The sequence below is a fragment of the Misgurnus anguillicaudatus genome, chromosome 9 (genome assembly GCF_027580225.2).
Source record: "Misgurnus anguillicaudatus chromosome 9, ASM2758022v2, whole genome shotgun sequence".
Lineage (NCBI taxonomy): Eukaryota > Metazoa > Chordata > Actinopteri > Cypriniformes > Cobitidae > Misgurnus > Misgurnus anguillicaudatus.
Genome location: NC_073345.2, coordinates 10,198,078 through 10,215,400, shown reverse-complemented (window position 1 = coordinate 10,215,400; position 17,323 = coordinate 10,198,078). Strand labels below are relative to the sequence as shown.

The window sequence follows — 17,323 nt, the reverse complement described above, 5'->3', positions numbered from 1 at the left end:
CTTCCTCCTCCCAGCTCTCTTTCTCTCTCTCTCTCTCTCTCTCTCTCTCTCTCTCTCTCTCTCTCTCTCTCTCTCTCTCTCTCTCTCTCACACACACACGCGCGCACGCACGCGCACACACACACACACACACACACACACACACACACACACACACTACGATGTCCCGTCGACTCACACGATCTGCTATTTGACACGTTATGTCTACACCCTGTTAAACCTTTGATCAATAAGGATTTTATTTTATCACACGCTATGTAAAAATTCTGGTTAGGCTAAAATTATGCATTTTATTTGAGATTCCATTTAAAAGTGATACGACCTCAGATATCTGCTTTTGGCTCAGACACTGACCCTATACTTAGAACAAGGCCATCAGTTAAAGTGCAGAACATGGTGTTGAGCAGCCAAACTTAGCAACAGTAATAAAGGTTACAGCATGAGAAGAAATGCCAGCCTGAACAGTTCAATGGCATTTTCATTAACAAACGTTTTATTAGTTTGGGTACGTAGCCAACAAACACACTTGTCAAGGTAACATCTGTGTATAACATGTGCTAACTTACTTCGAAAAGAACACCTAAATCCAGACAAAAATGAATAAACTACATAATGTAGCACAATAGAAGTTGAAAGAAAATAATGCGTATGATAAATTATGAAATTATAAATTAATTTTAAAAAGTAATATCAGGAAGGCTCACATTAGTTAAGAGTTGGATCATTTGTATTTTCACTATTTTACCCTTTCGTGAAAAACGCTTAGTGAACGTTCTTTGCATAAATGCAAAGTTATTTGGCGATTTAATAAGAACTTTAGGGAGTGTTCGGAAAACTGTCACACATGCAAATGATTGGCTGGTAACCGAGCAGAACATATTTTCATTGGTTGGCAAAATATTGACCCGCCCCTTTTCCTTGGAGTCTAGGCTTACGGTTGGCTGAGACTGAAGTCATTCACGAGCTACGGAAGACAGTCGTCATAGCGAACCGTTGACGTCGCAGGTCCAGCGGCCAGCTGTTACAAATCGCGTCACTCCCTTCCCCAGCTGATCGCAGACGCCGGTAAACGTGAGAGGAGGAACGGAGAAATGACTTTAACATTGAGGTGAGCGTTTTTGTTAAACAACTTTTTACGTTTTCAGACTCGTCGTTTATCTAATCCGCAGCGTGCCCTCCGTCGGGTTTGCGTTTAACAGCTTTATTAGCTTCGGGGAAAGGCGAGGCACTTCACCTACTCTACTCTCTACCAAGCCAGTGCGTGACTTAGGTGGGGCGGAAAGAAACGGGAGCTTAAAGAAACGGATATTTGTTCATATTCACGATTAATTTGAAGAAAATAAGGTAATGTTGTCTTTACTAACAAACCCTTATCGAATATATTGTGTAATGGCTGTAGGTTATTACATAAGTTTCATTCCTGTACACCGGCCAAACTTCAAGGCTACAAAGCCTTTACTCGAGGGCGTTTTTACATAGTTTTTCTCTTTCAAGAAAAGTATAATTCAACCTATTAGAGTCACGTTTAGTAAATGTATAATGATTATTCGGTAAACCACGTCAATTCTTTCATTGCTGCATATATGCCAACGTGTCTGCTTAACTGTTTCCTGATATGGTTGGGTAAGATCGTCATTATGTAACTCATTTAGTCCTGATGAGGAAATATCAGGCGCATTTGACGTCACAGTCTGGACGGTCCAATCAGATGTAAATGAATCAGAGATTGACGTGAAAGCATTATTCTGTAAGGTACAAAAAATATATTTTATATGTCAACACCCTGACCTTTAAACAACAGTGAGCATACTAGCATGATTTATATATGTGACCTTGCATGAGGAAAACCCAGCTAAAGTCATTTTTATTATTACTACATACAATCATTCTGAATAAAGACTATTCTGTGAAAATTTAAACTTGATTATTTTTATATATTATATATTATGTTCCTATCTCATAATTAGATAGAGAATTGGATTTCAGGGTCACAAATCGATGCTCTTTATTTGTAAGTTACTTTAAATTAAATGTGTAGTTTAAATATTTTTAAGTTTAATCTGAATGGATGACCATTGTTCTGATCAACAACGTGTACTTCAACAAATTGGAAAAGGAAACAGTTTCCAAATGACATCCCAGTGTCGCTTTTTATAGATGATTCAGATGGTAAGGAATGTGTGCGTCATACTTCCCCAGTTATGATGCTGCTAAAGAGGAGACGCTTGTTATATTATATCTGCGTTCTTCATTATACTGTATCTATGTTGCATTATATTAACTTTAAATAGCAAATACATTGAAACCTTTAGATCGAGAACCAATGCAGAATGGCGTATTTCGACATTGATGTCAGTGCATTAAAATGGCCACCCTTTGCCCTCCCTGCAGCTTCTATGGCAAGTCAGTACTCGGCCACATTTGATTCACCCCCAGGCTTTACAATGCCGTGTTTTATATTTCCCCTCAAACGTCAAAGACCGTTGGAGACATCTTTCCACCCTGCTTCTCTGTAGTCACACTGATTCCAGTCATGTTTGCTCATAGATGTCACTTTGTCAGAGTTCATTCATAAGGAGCATGCGTGTGGATGACTAGTTATCATGTTGGCATAAGATGAGCGGTTGAATTGTTCCTTCTGTGCAAATGTTTGGTGTCTTGGTACCATAAGAGCATCTTAAGTGCTTACAATGTAGTCTACTGTGTTAGCCATTAGCATTAGCGTGCTGACCTTAATGATTCCTTTTCCAATCACGCACTGCAGCTTGTGTACACCCAGACTGGATCAATAGATTGACTTGTGAGTCGGGGGAAAGGGATGATTCAGTTCTTCTTTTAGACTGATTTGTTTGCGCATCGAACTCTTCGACATTTCATAATGATCTTTCATAATGTTCGGGATTAACACATATTTGTTTTTTGCATTATTTGTAACCCTGTCTGTGAAAGCCAGGGTAAAGTCTCATCATCTAATGCAGTGGTTCTCAAACTGGGGTCCGGGGCTCCCAGGGGGGCCGCGAGATGGTGCCAGGGGGGGCCCAGTTTTATGACATTTTATAAAATACATTAATTTATAATGAATTCTGTAAAATAATAAAAAATAAAAATGGCAGCACTACTTTGTATAATTTAATGTTTTGTTTACCGGTAATTAAAATGGGAAGGTTTAGAACTGTTTTTTTGTCATAAATTTTCTTTGGGGGGGCTGCGAAGGAATGCACCGTACACAAAGGGGGCCGCACCCTGAAAAAGTTTGAGAACCACTGATCTAATGAGATTAGGAGCAAGTTTGATTTCAATTATTGATTTCAATCTTTGACACATAACCTTGATCTCTTTATATTGACAGAGTAAGGTTATATTTTTTCCAGAATGTTCTTTTTATTATAAAAGAGGATTTTACATAAAAAGGTAAATAACAAAAATCTTCACAGACTGGGTCACATTTGTGTGTTAGTTTCTGTAATGACTCCAGTCATTTATATATATATAAGTACAGGCTGCAAATGTACTCAATTTTTTAATATTTTAATGAGTATGTTTTTAAAGCCCTTATAATAATATCAAGCACCCTCAATAGTTAAGGTGCTATGTGCACTTTTAAAAATGCTGGGTTATTCTCAACCCAGCATTGGATCATTACGGTGTGAGCCCAGCCCGATGTGTTGTAATTTAACCCATGCTGTGTTGTTTTAAAGGTGCAGTGTGTAAATTTTAGCGGCATCTAGTGGTGAGGTTGTGAATTGCAACCAACGGCTTAGTCCACTGCTCACCCCTCGCTTTTAAAACACATAGAGAAGCTACGGTAGCTGCCATCGGACAAACATGTCATCGTCAGAGACAACTTAGTAAAAAATTGGTCCGTTAAGGGCTTCTGTAGAAAAATGACGGCACAAAATGGCGACTTCCATCTAAGGGGACCCTCGTTGTTGTAGATGAAATGGTCTCTTTCTAAGGTATATGGTTCATTATGAAAAGTCTTTATACACCCCTGATAATATAGTTTTGTATATTATTTTGCATTTCTGTCAAGAGATCCTTTAAAAAAAATTACACACTGCACCTTTAACCCATTAATGTTGGGTCAAATATAAACACTTTCTGGGTTAATTTCAGCCCAGCTGCTGGGCTCGTCTATTTTTGACCCAACGCTGGGTAACCAAAATAACCCAGCATTTTTTTAAAGTGTGGAAAGAAACAATCGAGTTATTAATATTGCAATCGTTAATTGGGTTCCTCATTGTGCTGTGATTCATAGATGACATTATGTCTATATTTTGCTTTTGACGCGATGCACTCAAGGCCTACCTTGTTCTCTGGCTTCCCCTCCATGCCTGCTGATTCATGTCTGCGTGTCTGTGCCGGTCTGCCGGATGGGGGAGGGTGGCATGAACGAGGGACACGGAGTACAGCAAAAGAATGGGAGATGATTACCAATCGCAGGACGGGGAGGAAGATATAACACAAGGTCTGAGCGGTCTGTCATAGGTTTAGTCTGATATGAGTTATTCCTACGCTGTCATAAAAAGGTACAAAAGCTGTCACTGGGACGCTACTCTTTTAAAGGGTCCTAATATGTAGCATTTAAGTACAGATATGTACCTTTTAAGAGGGTGTACTTTTTGAAGGGCACTGCCCCAGTGATAGCTTTTGTACCTTTAACTTATTTGTTACAGAGGCATTTCTTGGAGATGTGTTTTATTCATATGCTTGTTATTAGAGTAGTGAAACTGATTTTGCTGCAAGACCCTTCAAGAACTTTTATGTTGGTGGACCAACTCATGCTGGTTTTCTGCTTGATGGGTGCCAGATGAGGCGCCCATCGAGCAGAAAACCAGTATGAGTTGGATCACCAACATGGAACAGGGCTGTGCTTTTCCACACCAAAAAACCCTGAGCTGGTGAACTGGTCTTGGTTTTAAACCGACCCGAAACCTCGCTGGTCTTCAGCATGGTAACATTTTGATGTCAATGAGCGAAGGTTCCGCTTTTCAGTGGAAGTCCAAGCTGGTTTTGACCAAGTGCCACCCTCTGATTGAGCTCCAGCCCTGGTGCAAAAGCTTTGGTGTCCCCAGAGCACATATGTGAAGTTTTTGCACAAAATATTATAGATAATTTATTATAGCATGTTAAAATGGCCACTTTGTAGGTGTGAGCAAACGTGTGCCATTTTTTGGGTGTTTCCTTTTAAATGCAAATGAGCTGATGAAATGCAAACACTGATCACCATAATGGTGGTTTGTTGAAATTGAAACTCTGCCAATAATTTTCTCTCTCTCTTTCTTTGCACTTAATGGCAGTGCGTGGTTGGTTACTGCAGATTAAGTGGCAGTATTTTTATAATAAGATCCCCTTCTGACATCACAAGGGGAGTCAGATTTCAATGACCTTTTTTTGCAGAGAATGGTTTACCAAAACTAAGTTACTGGGTTTCATGTTTTCTAGGTTGATAGAAGCACTTGGGACCCAATTATAGCACTTAAACATGGAAAAAGTCAGATTTTCAAGAATATCCCCTTTAACGTTATATATTATATTGATATTACAATTACCATATTGCATAATATTACCATAAATTGCATAGGCCTTACAATAGGTACATTGAAAATGTTGATGGTTTTATGGTTGCAGCATTCAACAATACACAAGTGGTGTTTGGCACAAAACAATTTGTGTTAAAATTTCATTGTATTTCACTGCACCTAGCCTTTGACGTCAATAAAAAAAGATGAGAATTGTTTTCTTTTGTCCTTTAATGATAAGCCTGATATTTTTGCTATTGCAGTCTATTTTTTAAAATTAGCATATTTATTCCTTGCTGCCTGCCTACAGTCTTATGTTGGTAACCCCTGATATGGAGGACTCCAACATCTTGATATGAATATAAAAGAGGTTTCTGCGTTAGGAGGTTGAAGGAAAAATGTTCCAGAGAACCGTAGAGACTTTAGGTTTAGGTTGTTTAAAGCAGCAGTGAGCGAGAGAAATATATCTTCATGACTTATTGGGAATCTAAGGAATGAAAGGCATTCTGATTGGGCCCCATTCACGAAACATAAGTCCATGATTGACGCATTTGTCACCTTGAGTGCAATGTGAGCCTATATGAATATAAGAATAGTTTTATGATTAAGTAGTTGCTTTTGTATAAACACACATACTCAATTACACAATTAAAGTCTCTGTAAAGTCAATCTTGAGAATAGTTTCGAAACACATTATCAAAATGTGTTGCTGAAACACGCTCAGAAGACTGCAAACTATGTTGTACTGAATTGCAGAGTAAACTTTTTTCCCCTCATTTCTGTGTTCAGGATTATTTGGGCAGGGTTGAATCGAGGGCTCAATTATGCACTTGAGTCACCGAGCATGCCCTGCCCCAAACACAATCGTGAGTATCCATTCATGTCGTAGCTGGATTTGAAAATTGAGAGAGATGTCAGCTTTCGTGGGAGTGGGTGTGGTTTTGGCGCTGACAGGGTATACGCCCCCACGGCTTGAGAGCAGAGCTGCCTATTTTTCCAAGATTTTGATAACTTGATTCATTTTTTCCAGAATTCAAATTTGTTTGTGTGGTTAAAAACACACTTTCTGCGGTGTGATGATCTCTGAAGTCCCTGTAAAGTCAGATATTAAATGTCTTCAATGTCTCATTTTTTAAGATTTTACTTTGACATGCCTTGAAAGTACTAAAAGGCAGTGATACTTATATGAAGAATTGAAAATGTATCTAATTATGGTTTTATATATTTACTTTTCCTACCTTTTTAAGGTGGCACATTATTGCTTTCTGCCATCAATAAAGTGAGCACACTTTGTTAAAAATGGTTTTGATGGTCAACCGTGCCATCCTCTGGATTTGCAAAAGCTGCATGAGACTTAAAGGGGTTGCACACTGGATGCGCAGCTCAGCGTCGCGCCATTCTAAAAAAACTTAAACACATTGTTTTCTATGAGTATACGCACACCGGCGCCGACAGGTGGCGCCTGTCGCACCACTTACATAGTTTAACATTAAATACATTTGTGTGTGCTCATAATCTTTAATCAAAAATGCAAATCTCCTCCTCTCCTCAAAACAATCTCTCTTTACTTCCGGTCATATGGTATGGCAGGTGGCCGAAGTTCGGGAGAATATCGCAGCGATTAGCAATTAGCAACACGATCCAACTTCAAACGATCTTATCAGATCTCGATGGACAAATTCAAATCCAGCCCTGCCTTATTTCATTCCAGAAGCCGTTTCATTCGGATATACGTCACCACGGGGAAAATAAGGCAATCGCACTTCCGTTTCATTGCGACTTTAAATAACATCATATTTGTCCCAAATCATTAACCATTAACATTGGCTGCTAACGTATATTTTGCATTTTGAAGTAGACGCTATCTGAATAAGCTTGCGCTATTTAATGTGCACTTCCGTTGTATGAAACCTCCGAGTTGTCCTAGACGCAACTCAAGCTGCGCGTCCGGTATGAGACCCCCTTTAACAAATGCTCTCCTGAAGCTTACTTTATAAAACTGGAAAGAAATCAACTATTTGATTGGTCATAACACAGTTGAATTACTGTAACTAGTGTCGCATAGTAATTTTTTTCTCTTGTTTTTTTGTTCTAGGTTTAGAGTGGACGTGGATGACTTGCGACTTTTGTTGAATATTGACTGACCTACAGCAGTTCTTCTCTGGCAAACTTTATGACCGTGACCTGATGCTAAAGCTGCCAGCTGAAGAACTGTTGTGGTCAGCTCTGTCCGTCTGAAGCTGCTTCCGACCCCTTTACACTTGAATCAACTCCACTGTAGATCTTTCCCTTTTGCCTGGATTTTGGATTTTAGTGTATTGTCAAAGGTTGACTTGTTTCTTTATAGATGGATCTTTACTGTGTCATGATTTTTTTTTACAAATCTGTAACATATAAAAATTGAAATTAGTAAAAATGTATTTCTGGATCAAATATATAATTTTCTTTTTAAATATAGGTTTGTAAAACTAGCATGATGACAAAACTGTCATTGTAATTCTATTTAGATTTTCTTTGCTACAATAAAATGTTTAAAGCCTGTAAAATGGGTGTGTTTTATTATTTGGGCACTTGAAATCTAAGTTGTTAGGATCTTAAAGTTCATGGAAAAGTGTGGAAATCTTTATGGAAATAAAAAATACACACACACACAGCAGATTTTAGCTTTTGCATGCATAAGATCATTTCAAGCAGTTTTCTGTGCATAGCTTTTAGAGCTGATAAAATATTTTAACATGCATTGTAAATCTCTGTAGTTTTAACGGTGAAGCTTGTCTGAAGGGTGTGTGACTATAGCACACACTTTTGAAGCAGTCTCTTTTTATTACATAAAGATATATCACTTAGACACTCTTCATAAAACATTGTAATGATCTGTGGTGTAGACAATAGCATAAGTGATGCCTTATAAAAGCTATCACAAATTTTAGATCATTGTTATAGTGCTGTCTGGCTTCCAATAGAATTGATACGTGACTAAAGGTTCATTTTAAGAAGCATCCAGACAGCTAAACTGCTCGCAAATGCTGAGATCAGACACAGGCCTGTGCAATTTGAAATTATGTTTGTTTGATTATGATTCATTTGTGGAAAATATATTATTTTAAAAATACTTTTTTAAAAATACCAAAAACCAGGCTAGAGTCTCAAAATCTAATTTTGAAAGGATGCACATCAAAGTTTAATTTCACTTTGATTTCAATCTTTGACATGACGTTCTCAGTCGATGTTAAAGATAACAGTGTTGTATTTTCATACAATGATCTTTATGAATGATGATTTTATGTAGAAAACAGTAAAACACAAAAAATGACTTCACAGACAGGATCACATATTTTATAGATTTAGTTAAGGAAATTTCTATCAATAAACATACTCTTCATAATTTCATATTGTTTGATCCTTTAATACAATATAAGGCTCAAAGCTTACTGGATGTTAAAATTGTATTTACGCAAGTCTGGAAATGAAGTTGTAGGAGTGTAAAACTAAAGTTGTGCAAAAATGTTGGGTTGTTCAAACGCATGGTTGTGTCAAATATAGACAAACGTCGAACCTCAAACATTATGGTGTAGTTTCCCAGACAGTTCTTAAGACTAGTCCCAGACTAAAATTCATGTTTGAACTGTCTCATCTAAAGACAGCTTGCACTGACCTATTTTTAAATATATCAGTGCCACTGTTTTGTTACAAGATGCACAGCAGCAATGTGTTTTTGTAAGGTAGGCCTATAGTCTTATCTAAACTCTGTCCGGGAAACCACCCCTATGTGTTTAATTTAAACCAATTGTTGGGTTTGTTCTTAGTACATGTTACAAAAGACGGAAAAGAGGGACTAAAACATACTAAGATATTTAATTCATCTTTCAGATTAGAAGAACCATTTAGTTCATAATTTTATATACTTTAAAAAAATGGTTCTTCCAAGGCATTGTGAAACACTTTTATTTTGAAGTGTATATTAAATTGAGTACTTGTGATTAAATATTTTCTATTTAATTACAAATATACTGTTAACAAATTAAATACAAATAATCAAGTTAAAGGATTAGTCAATTTTCTTAAAAAAAATCCTGATAATTTACTCACCACCATGTCATCCAAAATGTTGATGTCTTTCTTTGTTCAGTCGAGAAGAAATTATGTTTTTTGAGGAAAACATTCCAGGATTTTTCTCATTTTAATGGACTTTAATGGACCGCAAAACTTAACAGTTTGAATGCAGTTTAAAATTGCAGCTTCAAAGGACTCTAAATAATATCAAATGAGGCATAAGGGTCTTATCTAGGGAAACAATTGTCATTTTTGTCAAGAAAAATAAATATGCACTTACAAACCACAACTTTTTATCTCCTCCTGGTCCTATGGCGCGCAAGCGCGACCTCACATAATACGTCATCACGTCAAGAGGTCACAGATGACAATTGCAAAACTACGCCCCAGTGTTTACAAGTGTGGAGAAAGAGGACCGTTTCGATCTTGTTGTATGTGGAATGATACTAATTAATGTCTTTGTGTCAGTTTACTGTTTAAAATGGTCCGCAAATGTGCGTTTCATATATGTAACACGTGACCTTTCCACATCATTACGCAATTACGTGAGGTCGCGCTGGCTCGTCACACAGCTGAGGAAGAAGAGAAGTTGTGGTTTAAAAGTGCATATTTTTTATTTTACTTGTCAAAAATGACAATTGTTTCGCTAGATAAGACCCTTATGCCTCGTTTGGGATCATTTAGAGTCTTTTGAAACTGCAATTTTAAACTGCATTAAAACTGTTAAGTTTTGGGGTCCATTAAAATGAGAAAAATCCTGGAATGTTTTCCTCAAAAAACATAATTTCCTTTTGACTAAACAAAGAAAGACATCAACATTTTGGATGACATGGTGGTGAGTAAATTATCTGGATTTTTTTTAGAAAATGGACTAATCCTTTAACTAAATATTTAAGATTATGTAATGAATTTATAAATTAATTGTTTTGATTCAAAGTTGCATTATTTAGGGGCAGTTTCCCGGACAAGGATTAGCTTAATCCCGGACTAGGCCTTAGTTTAATTAGGAAATATAACTAGTTTTAACAAACATGCCTTACTAAAAACATTACCTGTGTGCATTTTGAGGTAAAATAAAGGGCACTGGTGTATTTTAAGATATGTAAGTGCAAGTTGTTTTCAGTTTGGATAGCTCTTAAAAGTGTTTAAGTCTAGGACTAGTCTAATCCCTGTCCGGGAAACCGCCCCTTAATGTTTAATAGCCAGCACTAAATATTCTGGTAGTCAGATTTTTGCATACAGTTCATCACATTTCTCTGAACCTCCCACGCGTGTGGTGGCTTGATGGACCTTTAAACTGAAATAGGTGGGTAATTTCCCTCTATGTGCTATAAAGGAACTTGTATAAAAGTATATGGCCTGTTCATGTGCCTGCATACAAGAAGATAAAGGCGAGAGAGGGGCTGAAATTACATATAGCAAATTTTAAAAGTCCAAATGTTTTCTACCTGATCAAGTTTAGTCAATTAGTTTATATTATATACAAAGTCTACAAATCAGTTGAACGTGTAAATGCACGCCTCCAATACTAAAAGTTTTAGAAAGGAAAGTATGATGTAAAACTATGACCCATAGGGGGCGACATTGGTCGGTGGAGAGCGCGACACCGTTTAATACATTTACCGTAATAAAACGAATAATCCAAGGACAAATAATAACCTCAAAGCTACCTGCTATTAATATTATAAATATATAACATATGATTAATAAATATGAGGAAAAGTTGTTAAAACTTTAAAAACGTTTAGGCATAACCAAGTCAGCAAAATCCATACGTGTTTTTCTTTTTTACTAATGAAAAGCATAAGAAAACCATCCATAATGATTTAAGAGTTATCGAATAGACCATAAATGTGAATCCTTGTATTAGAAGAGTTAATGTTATTTAACATGCACAGAAGTGAAACGTCGCGCGCGCAGCGTCAATTAAACGCAAGCGCACCAATAAAAAACGCGCCGATGGCGCGCCCTCGAGATGCGTCCAATGCAAACTGATTGATTTACGCAAAGCATCCAGATCGAGCTGAATATCCGCTTGGGTCTCTTCTCAAATGTCATACGCATCTGATGAAATATTGATGAGTGGATGTCCAACAGCCGTTTCATCGTTTCTGTGAAATACTGAACGCCATTGTGATTAATTGGATTAAATGAAGAAATCCTGACGGACGTAACTTCGTAAGAGTTTTTCACGGTTTTTTTCTCGTAAGCGATGGCTATTAATACAGATGCCCCTCGCGCGACAGGTGCGCTTGGAGAGAGCGCCGCGCTTCAGTCCTCTGATTTCGGGGAAACCCAAAAACTTCTTGACATCTCGACCCAAGAGCTGAAGGGTGAATTGAACCACAAGCCGGATAACGACAGCGTTAGGTCTCTTCAAACGGACCAGAATGAAGATAATGCGGAGAAGGTCGGCACGGGACCGCTCTCTCCATCCCGGGCCAGTTTCAGCCGCGCCTCGTCGCCCACACCCGGCGAGCCCGAGCCCCATAGTTTCATATGGTTGGCCGTGATCTCATGCTTCTGTCCTGCGGTTCCCATAAACGTGTTTGCGCTTTATTTTGCGCACATGGTGAGTTTAACTTTGTGCCAGACAGTTATTTTTTAGAGATCACAATGAGTTACTGCTAATAATTTTGAATTGATATAAAACAATTATAAAATGTTGCATAAAGACTTATGAATTACGTTTGCTAAATGAATAAATGTAAATACATCCTAATAATAAAAAATCAAATTTAGGGCTGCCAAACATTAAGTATTTAGCCTACTACTGTAGTAAAAGTCCTGGATATGTTGTTGAACTCCCAATAGTTCACAGTTCAATTTTAACTTTCCATGTAATTTATCTATACATTGTTATCATGCTACATATAAGCATTTTCATGCAACGTAAGGTTATTAAAACTAATACATGGCTGCTTTTGCCTCACTTTAGGCTCGCTCCATGATACAAGCAAAAGATTATGATGGTGGCAAGAGACTTGGACGTCTGTCTTTGTTGCTCAGTGTCGTTTCCATCTTTGTGGGTCTGGCTATAGTCCTCTATCTGATAATAACAGGTAAGTGTCTGCCTTTGTTTCATTGCACACATAGTCATAGGGTAGCAGGTGCAGATCTTGACCCAAAGTTTTCAGAATTCTTGTCAATAAAGTAATAGTCAAAATGTGATTTATATACTGCTGCACATCAGTTTGCTTACATGTCTTTCTTTCTCTCTCCCAGGGTTTTGATAGGCTGTAGTTATGGACATCCTACCTGAAACAAGAGCATGAATGTAAGCAGCTATTGGTGCTGAAACCAAAGCCAATTGACAATGAATGCTATCCTTTCAAAATGTAGCTTTCAGAATATCTATTTATTATTTATATTATATATGAATGTATGTTTGAAATCCTGCCATGGATTTAGGTTGTAAATTTGGATGAGGCAAAACTTATAGCTTATCCAAATCTAAGCATTAGCAAATCTAATTTTGCACAATTCTTAAATAATTCATTTATTTATTTATTAGAATAAATATATTTATTATATCTCATAAGCTCTGTTCATAATTTTAATAACACTAATCCATACATTTCAATTTTGTCAAAGATCAGTCAACTCTATGCAAAACACAATCTATATGTATTTCTTGTATTATGCAAATGTCTTGCATGTTGCATTCAATTCAAAGAATCAGACTTCAATCTGTTTATTTTTTCTCAAAGCATATTAAACAGATATGTAAACACATTAGTATATACACTGATTTATTTATTTATTTGGACACCGCGATGAGGGTTGCAAAATTCCAGGAATTTTCAAGGTTGGAAACTTTCCATAAACGGGAAATAATGGGAATTTTAGTTGCTTAACAGTGAACTTAAATGTAGTTAAAACACGTCGTGCAGCATAATATTGTTTAAAACAACAAGATTTAATGCAATTTCAGTTGAATTTCTACCTTGTACAATCTTCAGTCACATAGCCCACTGCTTTCTGAAGGGCCATTGAGGCCACAGCCCCTGCATGTCCTTACTTTCTTCCACAACATGCACAGAAAATATCTTGAATCCTGCACACAACATAATGTCAAAATGTCCATCTTTGCATGTATTCACTTAAAGGCAGAGTAGGCAGGTTTAAGTCTAAAAAAAAGTCTAAACACTTTTTTCCAAATTTGTTTAAACTATCTTTATATACCAATACATAATTCAAATGTAATTACTCTGAAAAAGAGAGTATAAAAATCGGCATACATTATCAGGACACTATATATTGGTTACGCTGCAATGTTGGCATAAAAGAAAAATCAATCGATTTTGATCAAAATATTTCTCAATGTAATGTTGGCTATTGCTAAAAATATACCCGTCCAACTTTCGACTGGTTTTGTGGTCACATATGTTGTGTTGTATGCTTATGGTGTGTTTTCTACATATGTAATGAATTTCTAGGGATGGGCACGAGTACTCGATTACTCGAGTACTCCAATGTGTCATCGATGATCGAAAACGATGATCATGTGGGTTTATTATTTTTTTGTGTGGTTATGGTGGCATTTGGATGTCTGGTTAGCATTACAAGCACCTTTGGTAGCAAAGGCTGGGTGCGTGTTTGACGTGTTGAGATATGCAAACCGGCGTATGACATCAGTAACGTTAACATGCATGATTCAAAAACAAACAGATAAGGTCCGCACATCCGCAACCCGCCGACCTCACAATGCTGTGGAGCCGAACACACCTCACGTCACTGGTTTAAAAGGATGCCGTGATTTTGGGATTATTCACTTTGGTAGGACGAAAAGATGCAAAATGTACAGCGCCGTCACAAGTTCCCTTATATCATCTTATATTTAAACATCAAATGTCAAGAGATACCAGAGAGCCATACGAGCATATACTGACTGAGAACAGGTGAGAGGACGACACGACACAGCTAATCGCTAAAATGATAGCAAAAGTTAGGGTGACCTTACGTGCCATTCTTCCCGGACGGGTCCTGGCCAGGATTTCGGGTTCGTTTTCTGGAGGTCGTGTTTGTTGACCGCATACGTCATAGAGGAGTATTGTTAAAAACATAAGACGTACAATCGTAGTTTCAGTCTTTCCTTAAAATGTAACGGTTGCTTTCTGTAATAATAACAATAATTATAACGATAATAATGCCGGGATTCGAACTCGGGTCGGCAGAAGTGCATCTGCACCATGTGTTGGAGCGCCGTTCACTACACCAACAGCTCCAACTTAACTTAGTTTAAGTCTTGCATTTTGTGCAGATAGATGCATGTTGTATAATACATTTATAAAGAAAGCGCATCAGTTTGTGTTTATTAACCCTTTAGTTTCACTTCATCACACAGGTTGTCCTGTTAGAGGTTTCTGTTAAAAACATTTAATTCATTAATAATCTAGTATGTGTTCTTAATAAAAAATATTTTAATTTTCACCATGACGTATATGCCCCGCTCCTTTGATTGCCCCACCCCCAGTTAATCGAGTACTAGTTTTTTAGACCTATAGATTAATTGAAATAAAAAAATGACATTAATGCACATCCCTGTGAATTTCATTGTAATCATTGACTTAACACGCTGCTGTTTTCTACGGTAGTGCTTTGGCACTGTTCGGTTGAGCTGGTGTTACATGTGCAGTCGACATTGTTGAGGGTTTTATGCAGAGTATTTTCTTGTTGACTGGCCTACCCTATGCCCATTTTTGATGCGCCGTTATTCAATATTTTTTCTCGTCCCACTGTAATGTTTTTTCATCTGATCTTTTGTCCCCACCACTTTTCAACACAAACTGACGCCCCTGTAAAATATATTTTGTTTGATTCGGTAACAAACGAGCTAGATATATTTATAAGACAAAGCTAAAAACAGATTGCATTGATACAAGTTTTTTCATTACCATCAGTTACACTGTGATGAAGGTAAATTTCGTGGAAGATTCATAACATAAACGGTGTTTGCATGTAAGAGTTTACGTGATGAAAGCATTGTTGACTCTGATGAGGACTACACTCCGGAGACAATACCGCTACCGCATCGTCGACTCGAGGAAAAGCCACGTGATATTTACTCTCGTTTGATTGCTTCATTTATTCCTTTTTTGCCTTCGCTGAATGCATATGCAGGTACTGTTAGTTCTGAATGCACTTTCTCTGCCGTACTTTTGCTCTTCCTAGAGTGCCTCATGCACGTTCAAATCAATCGGGTGTGGGCAGATCCCGTTGCAACAGGGGTGGTGCCATGGTTGCGAGAGAGAGTGATAGTCGCGCAAGCCAATCATTTGTTTCTTCCCGATTGGAAATAATTAACTGTGTTTAAAACAGTAGTGAGAGGTCTACAGACACTCGAGTTTTATACTCTCTTTTTACATTTTACTTATGTATTGGTATATAAAGACAGTTTAAACAAATTTGTAAAAAAAGTTTTTTAGATTCTGCCTATCCTGCCTTTAAACTACATAAATTTGTTTAAAACTTCCGTGCATGTTTGTTCGTATAAGAAATAATTTTTTTTAAGGGTTTTTGATCAAATAAATTCAGGCTTGATGAGCGCATGTATCAGGATTCTTCAAAATTTGTATTACCTTGCATGCATGTCTGCTCATGACCAAACAAAATGTTTATTTATTATGTTTGTATATGATATAGTTTATATAAATTTCCCTAAATTTCCAAATAATTCCCGTAAATTCCCATACATGTAAGTGGATACTTTGGAAACTTTCCGCCCCTTTGCAACCCTAACCGCAATGCATCACCACAAAGCACAGTTTATAAGATTGTAATATACATTGGCTTTTGTGTAACAGATTTATACTGCCGCCAAGGAAAAATGTGTTTTAACATAAGAAGCCTATAAACACACTTATTCAGAATGTTGGATTTCTTTATAATGGCCTTATTAAAGGGCAAAAGGTCATCATAAGACAGAGAGGTGAATGTAATGATTGTGACCATTATATGAATGGATTTATCAAATCATTGTATGTAAAACTATGATATTGCACAGTTGCACTGAGGCTGAGCAAGGATTGTTTTCAAGTTTTCTTTCACCACAACGAAAAGCACATGCATGTCTGAATATCTGAATATGGTGCATGTTTTAAATTAAACAAACCATACTTGATTTTCTAGTGTTATGTGTTTTTATTGTGTTACATTTGCATAAAAACATATATTTGTGCAATTGCGTACGCTGGGCTGACCGATATTTAGTCATTTGTATGCAGACTATATTCTGACATAAATGGGTTTAATGCAGTGCAATTATTTTAATTTAGCAAAATACATCCGCAAAACATCCTGTTTTGCTATCAATTGGTTATTCAAGCAATAATAATAATATATGATATCCTGTCTGTTAAGTGCATTATATCAATTTGTGCATTAAAACGCTTAATTTTGTGTGCATTTTCAAAAAGATGAATGGCCTGACCACTTCTAACAGTGTCAAGTGTTTATGGATGCTCAAGATCAATTAGCTCTTTGATATTTTGATACAAGATCTCCACCACACAAAGACATTTGGAAGTAATTGTCTATTCTCCAAAACCAAAATATTTTAGTTTTTATCATTTCCAAAATGATTTCAACCTTCACTAATGGCTGAGCGTTCAGCTGGGGATCGTAATGATGAAAGGATTCTTGTGTAAATGGGTTTGTTATTGCACATGAGAACCTATGTGACTCTGTCCAGACTAAAGTCTCATTATCAAATAATCTGATCATGAAATTAGGAGCAAGTTTGATTT

At 37.0% G+C, this 17,323-nt stretch overlaps 1 protein-coding gene across 1 annotated transcript; it reads left to right on the top strand.

Annotated features, from left to right (window-relative positions):
• The first annotated feature begins 11,524 nt into the window (after window positions 1–11,524).
• On the top strand, window positions 11,525–16,698 carry trarg1b (trafficking regulator of GLUT4 (SLC2A4) 1b). Its single transcript, XM_055180965.2, has 3 exons — window positions 11,525–12,147; window positions 12,514–12,637; window positions 12,801–16,698. The coding sequence occupies exons 1-3, from the start codon at window positions 11,788–11,790 to the stop codon at window positions 12,806–12,808; spliced, it is 492 nt and encodes a 163-aa protein (XP_055036940.1). The 5' UTR covers window positions 11,525–11,787; the 3' UTR covers window positions 12,809–16,698.
• Window positions 16,699–17,323: the final 625 nt, after the last annotated feature.